Source organism: Diabrotica virgifera, chromosome 6, assembly GCF_917563875.1.
Source record: "Diabrotica virgifera virgifera chromosome 6, PGI_DIABVI_V3a".
Lineage (NCBI taxonomy): Eukaryota > Metazoa > Arthropoda > Insecta > Coleoptera > Chrysomelidae > Diabrotica > Diabrotica virgifera.
In genome coordinates this window covers 204,192,823-204,213,144 of record NC_065448.1, presented here as the reverse complement: position 1 = coordinate 204,213,144, position 20,322 = coordinate 204,192,823, and the positions used below count along the sequence as shown (strand labels likewise).

General features: G+C 32.5%; 2 protein-coding genes across 2 annotated transcripts in view; both read right to left on the bottom strand.

The window, feature by feature from the left end:
* The window catches only part of LOC126886279 (inter-alpha-trypsin inhibitor heavy chain H4-like), a 111,822-nt gene extending 105,272 nt beyond the window's left edge, over positions 1 to 6,550 (bottom strand). The window contains exons 1-2 of the mRNA XM_050653150.1: positions 6,547 to 6,550; positions 6,027 to 6,033 (exon numbers count right to left, since the gene is read on the bottom strand). Of these exons, the coding sequence (XP_050509107.1) occupies positions 6,027 to 6,033; positions 6,547 to 6,550 (11 nt within the window). The remainder of the gene's footprint in view (positions 1 to 6,026; positions 6,034 to 6,546) is intronic.
* Positions 1 to 11,053, bottom strand: part of LOC126886682 (antichymotrypsin-2-like) — a 34,693-nt gene extending 23,640 nt beyond the window's left edge. Inside the window, exon 1 of the mRNA XM_050653679.1 lies at positions 10,868 to 11,053. The gene's annotated coding sequence lies outside the window, so the exon portion shown is untranslated. The remainder of the gene's footprint in view (positions 1 to 10,867) is intronic.
* Positions 11,054 to 20,322: the final 9,269 nt, after the last annotated feature.

Here is a 20,322-nt window from a genome sequence, read left to right as displayed (position 1 = left end):
CACTTTCGAGTATAACTTTTACGACACTCCACACGTATTGTCACAGATTTCTGCTGTTTAAGAAATTCTAAAAATCCATCAGCTCTTTCAGTACTTGCATTGATTCATGTTTTTATACCACGTTCAACGGTAACAATTTCACCTTCAGTTAAAATTTTAGCGCAAATAAAACAATATTCTGACATTTTTGTTATAACAATGAAAATAACACGAAATACACGATAAAAAAAATATAGGTTTAACACGTATTTTCACACCGGAGTATTACTCAAGACTAATTAATACCTAGAGGGTGTCATCTACCTGAAGGATTTCGCCACCCAGGAAAATTACTGTGTAATTTGCATAAGTATTTATTAGTACTTAGCAATAAACATTTTGCCTAGAAAGTTGTCTTTCATTATTATGTTCAAACCCTTCTGAGAAGAGAATAGGTGGGGTGATTAGATTAGCTGACGAACGTGTTTATTCCGACAAAATCCATCTTTGCAAATTGAACTAAGGCGCATAAATAAAAAGAATTATTATAAGTTAATACTTTGTCATTTGTTGTATTTTGTTGTGTATTTTTATTGGGATTAAGCCGTAAAATTCAAATAATTCTTATTATTTTCGCCTTACATTCACTTTGTAAAGATTTTTTTGTTGGCACTGTAATATAATACAGCTTATACATTGCATCTCTCGGTAGACCGCAAGCTGTATAGTAGAAACATTATCATATTTATAATCTTATATTATTATGTGTAATATAAGTTAAGTTGACCGTAGAATATTATGTTTACTTGTATTACAGCTTCAGTAATGTATATGTTACAGTTCAAGTTGATTATCCAGTTGGAGTTGACTCCAACTAGTTGGAGTCGACTCTAACGGCTGGTTTCAGTAAAAGTTGATTATAAATATAAAATGAAGATTTTTATTCAACATTTACTAGTAAAAGTAGACTCCAACTAGGAAAAGTATACTCTTCCTAATGCCATTTAGTAAAAGTTGATTCTGATTCACACAAACAGCCGATTCTAGAAATTAAATGTTACTGAATATGTTCAAATTAGTCTAGGCTGTATCATCGCCCCCGTTAGGTAAATTATTCCAGTTCGATTTTTTTTGCACAAACTTACTAAAAAAGAGGTCCTCTTCGACCAAATAACGAATCCACAGGGTGTCAGATGGTACTGTGGTCGAAAAATAGTTTAAACACGTTTAAACAATTTTTTTAAACAAACTCACAAAAAAATTTATTTAGGACAATTTTCTTTACTTACATCATTTGGGTCATTCGGAGCAAAAGAGGTCTTTTGTGATTTTTCTGTAAAATTTTGTTGTTCTCGAGTTATACGCGATTTAAAATTTGCAAAATACGAAAATGACCATTTTCAAGGCTTAATAACTCAGTTAAAAATTATTATTATGAAAGTCCGAAAGTCACCAAATAAAATTTTAACGACCCCCCTACAAGATACTGAAGAAATTTTTGTTATTATTTTATTACTAAGCGGTTATTTTTAATTATTAACAATGAGCGCTAGGAGCGTATTGACGCAGCTATCAATGTGAGTGCGAGTGAGATGCACCATTGCACCATTTTGACATTTAAAAATTCAAACTTCTGTCAAACCACGAAACTGTCAAAACTTTTTTTGTAATTTATAGCTCACATGTCATCACCATGACAAGTCGAAAGTTCTTCTTCTTGTGGTGCTTTCTCCTTTAGTGGAGATTAGCGACTACACTGGCAAATCTGTCTCTGTCCAATGCGGCTCTAAACAAAGATGTTGAATCAAGGCCGGTCCAGTTTCTGATATTTCTAAACCATGAAATCTGGCGCCTACCGGGACCCCGTTTTCCTTCACTCTTACCCTGGATTATCAGTTGCGTGAGGCGGTACTTTTCGTTTCTCATTATGTATCCCAGGTAGCTAACTTTTCTGACTTTAATGATTTTTAGCAGTTCCCTATCTGTACCTATTCTCCTCAGAACATATTCGTTGGTGGTGTGGGTTGTCCAAGGTATTTTCAAGTCTCTTCTATAAAGCCAGAGTTCAAAGGCGTCCAACTTTTTCATCAGTGTTGTGTTGTGTCCAGGCCTCCTTTCCATACAAAAGTATTGACCACACATAGCAATGCAGAAAATGACATCTAAGGCTGATATTAATGCTACTGTTACAAAATAAGCTTTTCATTTTGATAAACCCCTGTCGGGCTACCTCTATTCTCGCTCTTGACTTCTTGTTTTTAATCAAGTTGATTGTTAAACCAGCAACCAAGATATTTGTACTGGCTTACGTATTCAAGCTGTTGGTGTTTCACATATTTATTGGAAGAGGTAAATTTTTGTTCCTTGATATTCTTATAACTTTGGTTTTCGCAGTATTGATCTTCATCCCCATTTTTTCACAACTCTCAGTAACCCTATCCAACAGTATCTGCAGACTATGGTCCGAATCAGTCATTAATACTGTGTCATCTGCATAGCGGATGTTATTTACTCTCTGACCGTTTATCCTGATTCCTTCTGAAGGGTGCGATAAAGAGTTCGCAAATATTACCTCAGAATAGACATTAAAAGTATGGGTGATAGCACACAACCCTGTCTAACATCTCGTTGTATTTCAATTGGCCTTGACGTATTACCATTGGTCTTTATGATTGCTGTCTGATTCCAATAAATAGCCTCTATAATTTTAGAATCTCTTTTGTCGACTCCGATGTCATTCAATCTTTCTATCAAGGTCTTGTGCTTCACCCTATCGAACGCTTTCTCAAAATCTATGAAACAGATAAAAAGGTCTGCTTGCTGATCTTTGTATCTTTGTGCCAGAGTTTGAAGACAGAATATTGCTTCTCGTGTCCCCATACCTTTCCTGAAGCCAAATTGTTCTTGACCGGTGACCTCATCACATTTTTTATAATATATTCTGTTCTGTATGATACGCAAGAAAAGCTTCAGAATGTTATTTAATAGACTTATAAGGCGGAAGTCCTGGCATAATTTGGCGTTCTTCTTTTTAGGCAGTGGTATGAAGACTGATTCTAGCCATAATTTAGGGATAGTCCCTGTATTGTAAACATTATTAAATAGTCCAAGAAGAAGGTCTAAGTTTTCCTCGTTAACTTCAATAGCTAAGCTGGTATTTCATTTTTTCCTACAGATTTGTTGTTTTTTCGTTGACGTAGAGCATATTCCAGTTCGGACTTTAGTATTGGAAGACCTTCGTCGTTTTCGGTATTTAATGTAGGAGGTTCTCTGATGTCATAGAAGAGTTCCTTTATATAGTCTTCCCACATGTTTATTTGTTCTTCAGGGCTTGAAATCAGTTTGCCTTCTGCGTTGATTAGATTATTTGGTCCTTGTGAGTATCTCGTGCCTGTGAATTCCTTGAGTTTCTTATACAGATGGAAGTCATCATGTTTTTTATATAAGTTTTCGATTTCTTCACATTGTTCTGTTATCCATTTTTCTTTTGCAATTTTTATTTTTTGTTTAATGGTTCTATTTAATGCTTTGTACATTGCTTTGTGCCGTTTGCATTTTCTTCTTTCATCCATTAAATCCAATATTTCCTCTGTCATCCATCTTTGCTTCCGTGGTCGCTGTTTTGTGAGCATTTCAGTTGCCGTTGTAAGGGCGTGTCTGATTTCCTCCCGAAGGCGAAAGTTAAGGATGTTTAATTATATGAAAGTGTGCTAAAAACAGTGCGAAAAAGTAAAACTCATCTAAAATACATTGTTACTTCAGACACACTTTAAACTCTTCATGTACTGCTATCTATATTTACAATTTTCACACAATAAAACCTTTACATTTTTACATAATATGAGATAGAGTAGAAATTATTTTTGTGAATTTGGTTAACAAAAATTGGTTAAACAATTTTTCAACCGCGGTACCGCGTGACACCCTGTGTATTTGTTATAAGGATTGTTATACGGATGTATTTCTTTGAGTAAGTTTGTGCAAAAAATCGAATCAGAATAATTGACCTAACGGGGTTGACGTTACAGACTATACTAATAAGTAGTTGAAAGGGTCAAAACAAAGAAACGCACACTCATCAAAAATACACTTGAGATTCTCGTATAATCAACATTTACTGAATCGATCCAGGAAGAGTCAACTTCAACTAGTAAAAGTTGATTTAAATTTTTAAAATCAACTTTTACTGCTCGTTTCAGTTGGAGTTGACTCCAACTAGTTGGAGTCAACTCTAACTGAGAATCAACTTGAACTGTAACATATACACCTGGTGTACTAATACATATATTATGACGATTAGAAGTCTTTCAACTCTTTGAATCATTGTATCTCAAAAACAGTACCTCTTAGGAAAAAAACTATTAAGATATTTTTTATAGATAATTATCTAATCTACATTTTTTGTTAGAGCTAATTTTACGATAAAACTTACCGTTTCGCTGAAAATCGCTAAAAACCATATTTGGTGACCTTTGACCCCGCGTAAATTTTTTAGCAGGGGTCGGATTTATGAGGACTTTTTAGATTTATTTATGATGGTATTTTGAACAATCCTGCCAATTTTCAGCTTGATGGTAATTATTGTAGCCTCACTCCTATTTTTGAGTCTAACTAGACCGGTCTAATAGTTGGGTTTTAATTTCAGTATTTTATAAATAGAATAATCCACAGGGTGATGCGAACTTTGAGAAAAAAGCACAGTTTGATTCGTACACCCGGTATACAATGACAGTTTCACTGTCTAGCAACAATATTATTACAGCGATATTGTCAATGAACAAGGCTATAACGTGGTAAAAAATCGCTTAAATCGGTTTTGGAAATTCGAAACATCAAAAATGACCAAATTTTTAGTGGATCGATTTTTTTGCACCGCAGTGTAGTACCAAACTTGAGTAAGTTGATCAAAAATTGTTTACCTTGGATCTCAGTTAAATTGTAATGTAGAGATTCACGGTGAAATTAGATCCAGCATTGAGCAAACCAGAGCCGCTTTTAGAAGAGAGGGGAATAGAATCAAAACCCGCTTTCTCCAAAATTTTCGTTTGTCACAAATCGCTAAAAACTTATAAAAAACAAACCATTACAGTTAGGGTAACGGGTACAGTTGTTGGCCGGTCACTAGTGATTGGCCACTTTCACAAAAATCCGAAATATTAAGATTTTCAGAAAGTATAAGGAAATAAATGTATTTGCATTGCAATTCGGCAACATTGCTATATATTTGGTGTAGCCATTATCTCTCTCAGTTAATATTGACTAGTTGTGACGGCCGCGGCGTGTGTTGTTCGAAGCTTTCCAGTTTTAAGAGTTTTTTAAAGAATTTTTTAAGGAAGGCAATTCATGAGGTGAGTTATCTTGGCTAATAATATTGAGTATCTGCTTATATTAATGTTTTGTGGCGATTTAGTGGGGTATATCTTACATTATCGGTGGTTTTAATAGTAAGGTTATAATTTTTTGGCGGTAAATTTTAGTGGCCAAGCACTGTATCTTAAATATATCCGCTTTATAATGATTGGCCTGCCGGCCAATTACTGTACCTACTTTAAATTAAAATATGTATTATAATTTAGGCTCTTTTAGCTTAGTTTGGTCCAACACAACATATTTCAAGCATTTTCTCTTATTTTTTTTATAGCAATAAGCAGTGGTTGGCCGACTGCCAATCACTAAACCACAGGGTGGCCAATAACTGTAATGTGCAATAAGAATATATTTTTTGTCCGGATTTGTTTTTCTAAAATTACAATTATTTTAGTTGTTATAAAATTAGTGCCAATGAGGGCAATCTGAATCAAATTTGAAACGTCCGTATTGTTGCTAACATTATTAGATACTATTAAATGATTTTTATTTTTAGAATAAAAAATGCCAAATATCCGGAAAGATAAAACGTATCACAAAAAATATACAGAACAAGATCTTCAGTCTGCTTTTCAGGCCATAAAAAATGGCATGAGCCAACGGAAAGCCGCTGAACAATTTAATGTGCCAAGAGCAACACTGCAGTTTAGAGCAAGCGAAAAATTTAATGAAAAAACTACCCTTGGCCCTAATCCTATTCTTTCTTTGGAGGAAGAGAATCGTTTAAAGAATTGGATCGTAACATGCCAAGACAAAGGTTTTCCAGTAAGAGTGGAAGATATACAAGACTCGGTTAAAGGTTTTCTTGACGCAAATCCACGAGCTAATCCTTTTACTGACAATCGGCCCGGAAGAGGTTGGTAGAGATCCTTTTTAAAGCGACAACCAGATTTAAGCGAGCGAACTCCAGAAGCGGTAACAGCAGCAAGTTCAGTTGTGTCTGAAAAAGATATAAGAAAATGGTTCACCGGTGTTCAAGAATATTTGCATCGTAAAGGTTACATTGATATTCTTCAAGACCCTTCACGTGTTTTAAATGGGGATGAAACCTGCTTCCTCCTGTGTCCCAAAAATAAACGAGTGTTGGCTGTAAAGGGAAGCAAAAATGTATATCAAATAGAACATCACTCCAAAGTTAATTTGACGGTTATGTTTACGTTTGCAGCGTCTGGAGAAATAACAGCACCGATGATTATTTACCCATACAAACGACTTCCTAGCAATGTTATAAATTCAGTTCCTCGAGAATGGGGCATAGGCTGTAGCGATACGGGATGGATGAAGAATGAAAACTTCTATGAATACATAGGAAACGTCTTATATAAGTACCTAGTTGCAAAAAACACTAAATTTCCAGTCATTTTGTTCGTTGATGGACATAAAACTCACTTAACCATTCAAACCAGTGAATTATGTTCAAAGTTACAAATTATTTTAGTGGCATTATATCCCAATGCGACCAGAATTATACAGCCTGCAGTTGTTGCTGCATTTAAACCATTAAAGGCAAATTGGAACCGGGCAGTATTAAAGTTCAGACGAGAAAACCCAAACTCAGTAGTCACCAAAGAGAATTTTGCATTAGTATTAAGCACAGCCATTAGTCAATTAAAATCAGATTCCATCATTAATGGCTTTCAAGCATCTGGATTGTGTCCATGGAACCCTGAGGCAATAGACTATTCCAAATGTTTAGGAAAGAACAAAGACCCAAATAAAGGTATTAATCACACTAGTTCAATGACAAAATCAATAACATATAAAGATTTTGTACACACAGTTGGAGCCGAGAAAATACTAGAATTTCAAAGTTTGGATAATTCAGAAGAACTAAATGGAGATTCAAAATTGCTGTTTAATATATTTAATTTATTTAAAAATACCGTAGATATACACACAATTCAGAATACAGAGACAGGTGTTATCACAGATGATATACAAGATATCATCACAGAAACTCATATATCTTCAGATTTTACACTTAAACCTGCAGGTGGCAATGAAATTATATGCAACATACAAGATATGCCTGTTATTACAGAAGACAATCTACTTTCTGATTTTCTAGTTCAACTTCCCGAAAACGGTGATATTACATATAATTTTTAAAAGATACTATTGTCACAGAAGATACAATGACTTTAGATATTCAATCGACATCCGATAATCTGCCTTCAGTAAATCAAGACAACTCATTATGTAAAGAAATTGACACCTCAATTGACAAATTCTTTTTTTGGCCAAAAACCCCAGAAAGAAAGGGTAAAAAGCAAACAGGAAAGTTGCCTTTCGTGCTCACTTCGTCAGATCGTCAAAATGCAGAGAGGCGTAAAATTGAAGAGAAAGAAGAACAAGAAAAAATAAAATTAGAACGAAAACAAAAGCGAATTGACGCAAAAGCCAACAATAAAGGTAAACAAAATAAAGCAACCAAGAAGAAAGTAATAAAAAAAATTGCCACAAGAGCCAATTCCGAGAGCAAAAAATGTCAAAATGTTGTGAAGAATAAAGAAAATGTTACACTAAGTACAGGAGATATTGTAGATACAAATACTTTTAAAGCAGACACACTTCTTGATCATACAATTAAAAGCACTACTTTGGGAAGTGAAGTTAGAGTACATATACCAGAAGTGATTAACCTCAAAGAAAACCACGAACTGTCACGGAACCAATTTCCTGATTCCGTAGAGGAAAACGCTATTCCGCCCTCAATTGATAACGTATCTTTTGATGTCTCCAACAATAAGAATTCATCAAATTTGAGGAATACTTCCCAAAGCAAATGTACAAATTTGGAAACTAGCAAAGAAAAACGTGCTGGTGAGTCGGCTAAAAGAAAGTTGTTTTTCGAAACAGAGGGATATCCGGAACATAAAAAAATACAAATTCTCTCAGATATATTGGTGAAAAAATCAGACAACACCAACATACCTGTAAATAATAGTCTTTTGTATACAGGATTGTGCTATTCTTGTTCCTATAACATTTCTAAATCAAAAGTTGGAATAAAATGTTTATTTTGTGTCAGAGGCTGTAAAGTTGGTAGTTGTGTTAATAAACAACAAGAAATTGAAAATCTAAATAGTTTTGTGTGCCCTAACTGCACAAACAAAAAAAGAAAATTAGGAATTTTATGAGTGGCGAATAACTGTAATTCTATATGCCAATAACTATGTTTGCATGGCCAATAACTGTGTAATTTTGTATGTTTTTAAATTTGTGTTAATATTTTATATACATTATTATTTTTTATTAAAATAACCTGAGTTTTTATAAAATTTGATGTTTTATTATTATTAAAAAACCCTTACAAAATATTTCACTTTAAAATATACAAATTTACAATTTTAATTCAATTTGAAATCCCTTAAGTGGCCAATCACTGTACCCGTTACCCTATTACACGGATTTAAGTTTCATATTATAAAATTTAACCATAGAAATCGATTACACATAATGAGTAAAATCCAACTATCGTCAATAATGAAATAATTGGCATTTTTGTTTGGAGAAAGCTAGTTTTGAAGCAAACTTTTGGAGAAAACAAGTTTTGAAACAAACTTGTTAGGAGAATGCGCGTTTTGAAACAATTTTCATTTTTGGAGGTGGAATTTTACAGCTTTTGCTTTTTGACGATTTTAATAGAATAAAAGTAATTAGCTTGATAGTGGTAAAACAGATCTTATCGGTTCTTAGAAGATCATGCCTATAATCTTGTTTTAATCTTTTTTCTTCTTAGGTTTTGCCCATTCATTTTGCATCGGTGTTCTTTTCCTTGCCTTTTTATCCGGTCCTACAGGAGTCCCTTGAACATCCATTAGGAATAGAAGAAAAATATTCCTGTAATACTACTTATTTTAAAAGAAAAAATCTATGCAAATAGTTAGTATTGAAAGTTGATAACTGATAAAAGTAGTAAACAAACACTGATGTTGCATCAGACAAATAGAGTGATTAAAATCTGTGTGAGTCTCCTCGACTCACTTTACACATGCCTCCTATTGGCCGGTTGGAAAAAGACGGATATTCAGAACTGTCACCGGAGAAAGACGGGTTGATTCAAAAGCCGACTTTTAACATTAAATTTATATTGGATAAAACTAATTTTGAGTCAAACTAGTTCTGGAATCGTGTAGGGTTCAACAAACAGATTCAGAAAATATAAACAACTCAATTTCGGCCATGGATGGAGAAAACAAGTTTTGATTCTATACCCTTCAAGAAGAAAGTCCAATGTATTATGTAACAGAGACCTAAAATTGGCATTGCGGATACGCCTACTTCGCTGCTACGTGTTCTCGGTCATACTGTATGGTGTCGAGGCTTGGACTGTGAATAAAAGTGATCTAAATATCCTTGATGCTTTCGAAATGTAATGCTATCGAAGCATTTTAAGTTTCTTGGGTGGAGAAGACTCGAAACTCCGAAAGCACTGGAACGTTTCAGCAAGACTACCGAGATTATATAAAAAAATATCAAGAAGAGAAAGCTGAAGTACTTCGGATATGTAATAAGAGGTCCCAAATACAGGTTGCTACAAAATATCATGTAAGGGAAAATAGCAGGCATGCGCAGTCCAGGTCGAAGAGGGATATGGTTTAAGAACTCGCGAGATTGGTATGGTATTGATACAAGCACGCTATTTAGGGTGGCATTAAATAAAATTAAGATAGCTATGATGGTAACCAACGTTCTGAAAGGACATGGTACATGAAGAAGAAGCATAAACGGTGTAGTCAAATAAGTAGATGCTATAAGAACAAATCATGTAAGTAAACTAGTTTAAGATGAGATTACATTAATAAAATGAAAAGGGCTGGTAGATTCTTCGTAAGGCTCTTATTACATTTGTCACTATTACATATATATAAAAAAAATTTAATTAGGGTGTACCTACCTATTCTAACAGATATCACTTACACGATTAGCTTAACGAAAAATACGTAAAATAATGTCAAAGCAAAAATAGGAATAGAAAGATGAAACATAATAAATATTAGCAAAAGACTAAGTTTTCAATCTAAAAGCACACAAAATATCACTAAAAATTTTACTCTACACCCCACTAAATTGAAAACAATGGGAACCTTCTTTGGTTACAACTCCGAGGATTCTAAAGTGTGCAATCCATAACGGATGCTGAGACTAAAGAAGATGAGGGAATTTTACAATTTATAATTCACGTCCCATCTGCCATAAATATTCTCTAAATATTAACAGATTGGAAAAATAGCTGTAGTATCGGGATCTTTAAATCCGAAAGTAAAAAAGAAAGATGGCCAGTTTGATAGTCGACTGATCTTCTCAAGCAACTTACAAGACCAATTAATTATTATGACTATCATAAAATACAATCGCATACAGAAAAAATCGAAAAATAAACAAATATCGTGTTATTTTGGAAGCCAAAGAAGATATTTATTTTTAGATTAGGTACCAAAACTTTGCATTTTTTCATAATTATTTATATTTGAGACTACCAGATGCTATTAAAAATAAATAATATAGAGGTACTCACATAATTATTGCTATTTAATTCTTCTGTCTTCTACTTTCCCACACAACCGACTGAATTAACTAGCGATGAACAATCGCTATATATGCAAACAATGTCAGTTGGGTTATCCCAGATAAACGCGCTATAAACATTTAATTTAATTTAACAAATAATAATCGTTTAAAAACATATCATTTCCAGTAAGAGGACTTGAAAGGTGTTCTGGTGTAGAATAATCATAAGGTTATCAAAATAGGTGATGTTTGACACATATAAATCGGCCATAGGGGTACATATTACTCTTACATTTTAGTTTATTAAACGGTTTTATTTATTTCAATAGTTTGCGTCAAATCCTGCGACATATGCATTCGCGGGAACAATACACGAATAGTCAATAAAAAAAACTTTTCACGTTTATTAATTGTTTAAATAAAAAAAAACTATTTTAATGGAAAACGCTTAAATTCTCTTGTTTTTTACAATGTAAAAACTTGAAACTTTTACGTTAATTGTTTACGTTATGCTTCATAAATAAACAATAAAGTTTTAAATTTTTTGCCGATTCCGACTACTTTTCATGTTAGTACATCATATGTTTTATACATATTTTAAGAAACATGACGATATATTTTAATGTTTGAAAAGTGTAAGACTAAAAGGTAAAAAATAAAAAAATATGAAAAAAAGAATTTTTAAGAAACGCTTTTCTTTATTTACGAGTGATTAAAATTAAAAATATTATAAAAAAAATCAACTAAAAAGCAAAAAATAAAAAAAAAGAATGTGTGTGTACTTTGTACGCACGTAAGAAGTTATACTTGTATTATATGATTATAAACGAAATTAATATACTTTTTATTTATATTTTATTTAAATATTAAACTAATTTATACTTACTACTTCTCAAACATTTTTATTAAAACAGTGCCAAAAATTAAAATAATAAAAGAATAAAACACACACAAACACATTAAAAATGCCACAAATGATTTCTGAACATTAATTGTCGGAAACTTGTTTAACTAAATACGTATTTTCTGAAAATAAAATTATGTAATAAATATACTTACAATCATAAAATGTATAAAAAAAATAAAAAAATAAAAGTCTCTATTGGGATTCGAACCAACTTACCAGCGCGGCTGGTATTGGCGTTGTATTGGGGTTCACTCGCATTAAACGCTTCGCCACGGAGACAGTGTGTCATTATGTGCGAAGATCGACGAACTAAACGGATTAAACTTTTGACATTTTTGAATTATGTAAATCAAATTATTTTGATTTTGAATTGAAATGATTTAGAATTGAAAAAATACAACAAAACATAGAGTAAGAAAACAATATATTAGGTGAATATTGATAGAAATTTTGATGGTAATCAAATTATGTAAATAAAAGTATTACATACTATGTATTTTGGTAGGTTCAAATAGGTAGGTACCTATGATACATTTACAATTATTACGTACCTGTTGCTTTAAAAACTATTTAAAAATCACTAAAATTATAAACTTTTGTGTTTCTGTCCTCACAACAATAAAACTAATATATTATACATTTGTTTACCTTCATATTGAACAATTATTTATTATTGACAGATCATTTTAGCACCCAATCAGAGCCCGTATAACGACTAATAAATTTCGCAATCACTTGCATCGTGCAAAGTGGCTATGTTCAAATATCATAACAAAATTTGATCAACTATTTTTAAAACACTTACCAGTGTAAGATTCTTTAGCTTTGAATAAGCGAGATCGTAGATCGTCCCGGTTGATTGTTGTTATCCACAGTTCTCTACGCCTTCGAGCTAATAGGTTTTTTATCAGTAATTTTGCGGCACTCATACTAGTCACAGTTTGATGGGCTTTGACATTGGCATGCAACAATCATCTCTTCTATGTTAATAAGTCCAAAAATATAATATGAAAACTATTTAAAAAGGCAGTATAACCATTAACTAACTTTTTGTTTGTTGTTTCTCTTCCTACAAATTTTAAAATGCAACAACCATACATAACCAAACCACAGCCCCACAGCTGTGCCACAGCTGCCATATTGGATAATTTTTGTCATGTCATTTGAACATCTAATCAGAACAAAGTTGTAATGCGACTGCGCCGGGATCAAAGATTTTAATCCTATTAAAATTCACCCTCATATCGCGCGTAAAGAAGTATAACTTCAAAAATTGAAAAAATCTAACACATTCGTTAAAGAAAAGCGTGGGGCGAAAACCGTTTATTCGGTGAACACGCGCCACGCTTTTCTTTGACGGATGTGTTAGATTTTTTCAATTTTCTTTTATTTTTTGCTGTTTAGTTGATTTTTTTATAATATTTTTAATTTTAATCACTCGTAACTAAAGAAAAACGTTTCTTGTTTCATAAATTCTTTTTTTCATATTTTTTTTATTTGTTAATATGGTTTAGCTGCAACGAGTTGCATAACCATAATCATCATCATCATGGTGCTACAGCCCTTAGAGGGCCTCGACCTTCTCAAGCGTTCTCAAGTTCTCAAGTAACCATAAACTGAAGTTAATAATTTTAATTCCGTACGTATTATTTACGTAATACTGGAATATACAGCCATTTAAAACAAAAAATCAGCACACTCAAGGTAAACAAATTAGTAGCCCATAATAGTAGGTACGCTGTATGCTTTTCAGTTATTATCATCATCTTAGTTAGGTTGGAACTTGTCAAAAATCTGGTATTTAAATTATACTTCACCCTATACATACATTTTAATTTTGGCTTAATAAGACACCTTGCATGGCTTGCCTATCAAAATCTGTTCATAGCTATCCTTAAGGTGGCGTAGGATTTAAAATCCACATTTTTGTGATTTTTTTTTTGAAAATATGGTAGAATTATTTTATTTTTAAATTAATTAAAAATATTTAGGACAATAGGGAACTTACACATTTTTTTATTACATAATAATGTTCAGTTTTGTTTAAAAATGAGATTTCCAAAATTTCACGCTTCAAAAACTCATAATAACTTAGAAATACAAATTTAAAATCTTCTGTGTTTTAAAATAGTTCAAAAAACCCGTGACGTCACATAGTTGAACTTTATGGTTATATATATATATATATATATATATATATATATATATATATATATATATATATATATATATATATATATATATATATATATATATATATATATATATATATATATATATAAAGTAATTAGGTAATATTGACTGATACTATGTAGATTATAGTTTTGTTTTGGGGTTGCAGTCATTTATTTTTTAGGGGCAGGATAAGTAAAACTCTGTGTTATTACCTAGCTTTCGCAAAATATATTTGAAAATTAAAACATTGCTATTTGGATAACATTAGAATAAGAATTATATATATACTATGTTTTGTGAAAATGTTTAGGAATAACCTCAAGTTGTAAGTCTTTTTTGTTATTTTTTATACAATGTATTTTAACTTAATTTCATTGTATTTATAATATACTCATTTCAGCTTACCCTGAAGAAGCAAATATATTTTGCGAAAGCTAGGTAATAACACAGAGTTTTACTTATCCTGCCCCTAAAAAATAAATGACTGCAACCCCAAAACAAAACTATAATATATATATATATATATATATATATATATATATATATATATATATTTATGGTTATATTTAGGTATATTCTTCTTTTTATTCTTTAGCTTATTGGCCTCCACCTACTTGGGTATTTGACCAACTCATCGTCGCGGAATAAGGAAAAATATTTATATTCTAATGACATTTATCGTATGTCAATGTAATATTAGGTTTGTTCTAGCAAACAGTCAAACTAGTCAGAAACCGTCAGCAAACAGTTGGTCAGTGAGAGAACATAATACAGTCACCAGTGCTATCCCCTCTACTCGCGCTGGTCCACTATTCGCTGATGGTTTCAAACCGTTTGAAACTGATGCTAGAACAAACCTAATATATACCAGTTTGTTGAGATTGAAGTTTGATACAGTTTTTGAAGGAAAGGAAAGAAAATTTACTATGGAAAATAAAATAAAACACTATAAGTGTTTTTAGTGCCATTTTGTAAAAGTACAAGTTTTCTATGTATAATAAGTATGTATATAATAAATTCAATACCTGCCTTCACAACGCCAATATTCCAACAGACTGGAACAACTCTACTATGATTCTATTACACAAAGCAGGAGACAAAGCCAATTTAGAGAATTACAGACCGATTAGCCTCCTCAGCCATTTATATAAGTTATTTACGCGAATAATAGTTAAGCGAATGGAAAGAAAGTTAGAGACTTATCAAGAGAACAGGCAGGATTCCGAAAAAGTTACGGAACAAATGACCATCTACAAAGTATTACATTATTTGCATTTATAGATCACCTGACTCTGCCGTGGAACTTTTTTTTCAGAACCTGTTAAATTTGTTAGATGACCTGCCTCATAAAAGCAGAAAAATTCTATGCGGTGACTTTAACATTAATTATGCTGCTGCTTGTGCTACCCAAGTATCCCTGGTCAACATATTTGAATCGTATGGTCTCTCAATGCACGTTAATTCTCCTACAAGGATTACAAAAACTACATCTACCATAATCGATTATATTGTCTCAGATTTCTCACCCCTTGATGTCTGCTCTACAGTTATTAATGCGGGACTATCTGATCATGAAGCAGTGTATACGAAGTTTAACATCTTCAGCAAACCCTCCTCAGAACCCAGACGTTTAGGTAGGATTTTTTCCGCCCAGAATTTTCGTAAATTCCAAAATTTATGCTTAACTTCTGAGTGGCAGTTTCCTTCTATGGACGTGGACTATAATTTCAGTGTTTTTTTTAGATAAGCTTATCCGCATCTTCAATAAAGCTTTTCCTTTAATTCCTATTAAGCCAAAACATCGAAAACCTTGGGTTACGAAAGGTATCCGCATATCAGCCAAGAATATGCGTTCACTTCTATACATCAAGAAATTTACTACCAATGTTTCTGTCACTGAATATATCACGAAGTACAGGACAACATATCTAAAACTTGTCAAATCAGCTAAAAAAGCCTATTATCAAAATCGTCTGGGAAGCTCTAAAAGTGTTGCAAAAGAAACCTGGTCATAATCAATAAACGATCTTCGAAATAAAACTCACACAGCTCAATCATTTTCCCTTCCAAATCCTGAGAGTCTAAACGATTACTTCGTTAATGTCAGTAAAAATATGACATCAACTATTTTGCCGCAAAAAGATCCCATTTCCTATCTCCCTAATTCAAGAAAGGTCTCGAATTCATTCTTTTTAAAACCAGTCGATAACTCTGAACTGACCCAAACAATCAATAGTATCAAAAGCAAATCATCCTGTAGTACTGATGGACTATCTAAAAAAATTTTCTCTAATCTCACAGAAAGTGTGTTGGAAATCCTCGTCTCACTAATTAATGATTCCTTCGAAAAAGGTCAATTTCCAGAGTGCCTAAAGACAGCCATTATTATTCCTCTTCATAAGGGTGGCGAAAAATCTAATGCCTGCAACTATAGACCTATTGCCTTACTACCGGTACTCTCCAAAATTATTGAGAGACTCATTAAAACTCGACCTATGTCTTTTATCGTTGATAACAACATTTTATCTCAAAATCAATTCGGCTTTTTAACTAATAAATGTACCACTGATGCCATGTTTTCTGTACTACATGAGGTTTATCAAGCACTAAACAATAATTTTACCCGTGTTGAGCTGCCCCCCCCCCCCCACTTGCAAAAATTAAAAAACAAATAGCTCTGATTTATGAGCTATTTATGAGCTCTCATATTCCGCAAACTAAAAATTTTGAGCTCGTTCCACTGAGCAGGAATTTAATACCCTAGTGGGGGGGGGGGGCTGAGTCAGCTACTACTTAAAAATAGGAATAATGAATCTGTTTTTGCGGCAGAATTACGAGCTATTTATGAGCTCTTGAAATTATATAGTTTCGATTTTTGAGCTCATCCCCTTCACCCCCAAACAACCCTTTAATTGATTTAACTGAAGAGAAAGATGCTGAGAAAACTTAAAATATATCGTATTGCGAATATAATTCCTATAGCTTATATACTCTAAGAATAAACTATTAAATCAAGAGCATTTCGATTATTGAGCTACAACCCCTTCGCCAGAAAACCACCCTATCTTCCCGGCTTAAAGAAAGTTGTACTTAAAATGCGTTAAACTAATTATTTGGCGACTACATATCATTTAATAATTTATAAGCTTCCAAATTACGCGCATTTAGATCAGTAAATTGCAATTTATTTTGTATAGTGCAGTCACTGAAGGTAAAAATAAACGATTACCTTCAATTTCGGTGAACCTTCATCGATTTTCACGAAAATTGGTCAGTGGTTAGAGGATACGTCAAGAAACAAAGGTGACATGGTACCACCTTGCGCCTTTACCCTGAGGGTGGATACCGCCCCTTCTCGGGGGTGAAAATTATTTTATAAAAAATAACTGCACAAATCAATAAAAGAACAAATTAAAAGCAAAATTTATTATATAAAGTTAATAAAATAAGTAAATACTTTTTAAGTTATTAAAGATCAAAGATTTTAATTATTTGTGAAAAAAATGCATGTTTTGAAGAGGTTTTTTGTAAATCACTAAAAAACTGCAAGTTTTTACAAAAAAGTAAATAGTAGTTTAATTCGTATAGCTTATATTCTAAAAATAAACTCTAAAATCACGCGCCTTTCGATTATTGAACTACAACCCCTTCGCAAGAAAACCATCCCATATTCCCGGCTTAAGAGAGGGTTGTACTTAAAATAATTTAAATTAATTATTTGTCGACTATATATTGTTTAATAATTTATGAGCTCGCAAAATATACGCATCTCAATTATTTAATTGCCATTTTCTTTCTATAGTGCAGTCACTGAAGGTAAAAATCAATTATGACCTTCGATTTCGGTAAATTTCCATTCATTTTCACGAAAATTGGTGAGCGGATTTTGATACTATCAACTTTTTCTGGATCTTATTTTTCATAGGTATTTCTAAGTACTTTGACAAGTATTTAGTACCTAAGTGTTATAAAATGCATCTCTTTCCCGTTATTTAAGCTTGAACCCTTAGATTTGAACAGTCGCGGAAAAAAATATACATTTAATTACCAATAACTTACTTTAAATTAACATTAAAGGGTTTTTCAAGTAAGCAATTTATTATATTTTTTATTAGCTTCAATTTTAGTGATGAAAACTTTTTTGTAAAAACTTACAGTTTTTGAGTCATTTATGAAAAATCGCTCTAAAGCATGCATTTTCTTTCCAAAAATTAAAATATTTGATCTTTAATAACTCAAAAAGTATTGATTTATTTTAATCACATTATATAACAAATTTTGCTTACAATTTGTCCCTCTCTCGATTTGTGGGGTTATCTTTAATAAAGTAATTTTCACTCCCGAGAAGGGGTGACATATACCCCAGGCTAAAACCCCAAGTTGTTATTGTCAATTCGTGAAAATAAATGGCGATTTACCGAAATCGAAGGTAATAGTTGATTTTTACCTTCAGTGACTGCACTATAGAAAGAAAATGGCAATTCAATAATTGAGCTGCGTATATTTTGCAAGCTCATAAATTATTAAACGATATGTAGTCGCCAAATAATTAATTTAAATTATTTTAAGAACAACTCTCTCTTAAGCCGGGAATATGGGGTCGTTTTCTTGCGAAGGGGTTGTAGCTTAATAATCGAAAGACGCGTGATTTAAGAGTTTATTCTTAGAATATAAGCTATACGAATTAAACTACTATTAACTTTTTTGTAAAAACTTAAAGTTTTTCAGTGATTTACAAAAAACCTCTCCAAAACATGCATTTTTTTCACAAGTAATTAAAATCTTTGATCTTTAATAACTTAAAAAGTATTGACTTATTTTATTAACTTTATATAATGAATTTTGCTTTTAATTTGTTATTTTATTGATTTGTGCATTTATTTTTTATAAAATAATTTTCACCCCCGAGAAGGGGCGGTATCCACCCTCAGGTAAAGGCGCAAGGTGGTACCATGTCACCTTTGTTTCTTGACGTATCCTCTAACTACTGACCAATTTTCGTGAAAATCGATGAAGGTTCACCGAAATTGAAGGTAATCGTTGATTTTTACCTTCAGTGACTGCACTATACAAAATAAATTGCAATTTACTGATCTAAATGCGCGTAATTTGGAAGGTTATAAATTATTAAATGATATGTAGTCGCCAAATAATTAGTTTAATGCATTTTAAGTAAAACTTTCTCTTAAGCCGGGAAGATAGGGTGGTTTTCTTGCGAAGGGGTTGTAGCTCAATAATCGAAATGCTCTTGATTTAATAGTTTATTCTTAGAGTATATAAGCTATATGAATTATATCCGCAATACGATATATTTTAAGTTTTCTCAGCATCTTTCTCTTAAGTTAAATCAATTAAAGGGTTGTTTGGGGGTGAAGGGGATGAGCTCAAAAATCGAAAGTATATAATTTCAAGAGCTCATAAATAGCTCGTAATTCTGCCGCAAAAACCGATTCAATATTCCTATTTTTAAGTAGTGGGGGGGGCTGACTCAGCCCCCCCCCCACTAGGGTATTAAATTCCTGCTCAGTGGAACGAGCTCAAAATTTTTAGTTTGCGGAATATGAGAGCTCATAAATAGCTCATAAATCAGGGCTCTTTGTTTTTTAATTTTTGCAAGTGGGGGGGGGCCAGCTCAACACGGGTAATAATTTTTATACTGCCACTGTTTTCTGTGACTATGCCAAAGCTTTTGATTGTGTAAATCACGACATCTTGATTAAAAAACTAAATTTCTATGGAATTAGAAGTATTTCTTTGAATTGGTTCCAATCCTACTTGAATAATAGGAAACAACTAGTTAGAGCAAATGATACTGACTCTAGTCTCAAAAACATTGTATGTGGAGTACCGCAAGGTTCAGTATTGGGTCCTCTTCTGTTCCTTATCTTTATAAATGACATCACTAATTTAAAAATCGATGGGAAAATTTTTCTTTTTGCTGATGATACCAGTATCACTTGGAGCAACTCAACTATAGCATCTCTTCATGAAACTATAACTTCGGATCTACTGACGATAAAGACCTGGTCTGACTCTAATTTACTCTCTTTTAATGTAGATAAAACAGTAGCATTATCCTATAAAGGAGCTCTTCAACCTTTGCCTCTTAATAACAGTCAGATCAGTACCGTTGATTCTGTAAAATTTCTTGGTATTTTTTTAGACAGCAACCTCAAATGGTCCCTTCATATCGATTCGTTAAGTAAGAAACTCGCCTCAGCTTGCTTTGCAATAAGATCTGTCTCAAGGGAACTCAATTTAGCATCTTCTAAAATAACATATTTTTCATTATTCGAGTCTCATCTTCGATATGGTCTTCCTTTTTGGGGTTCTAGTACAGCTGCTCAATTTGAGGTTATTTTTAAATTGCAAAAAAGAGC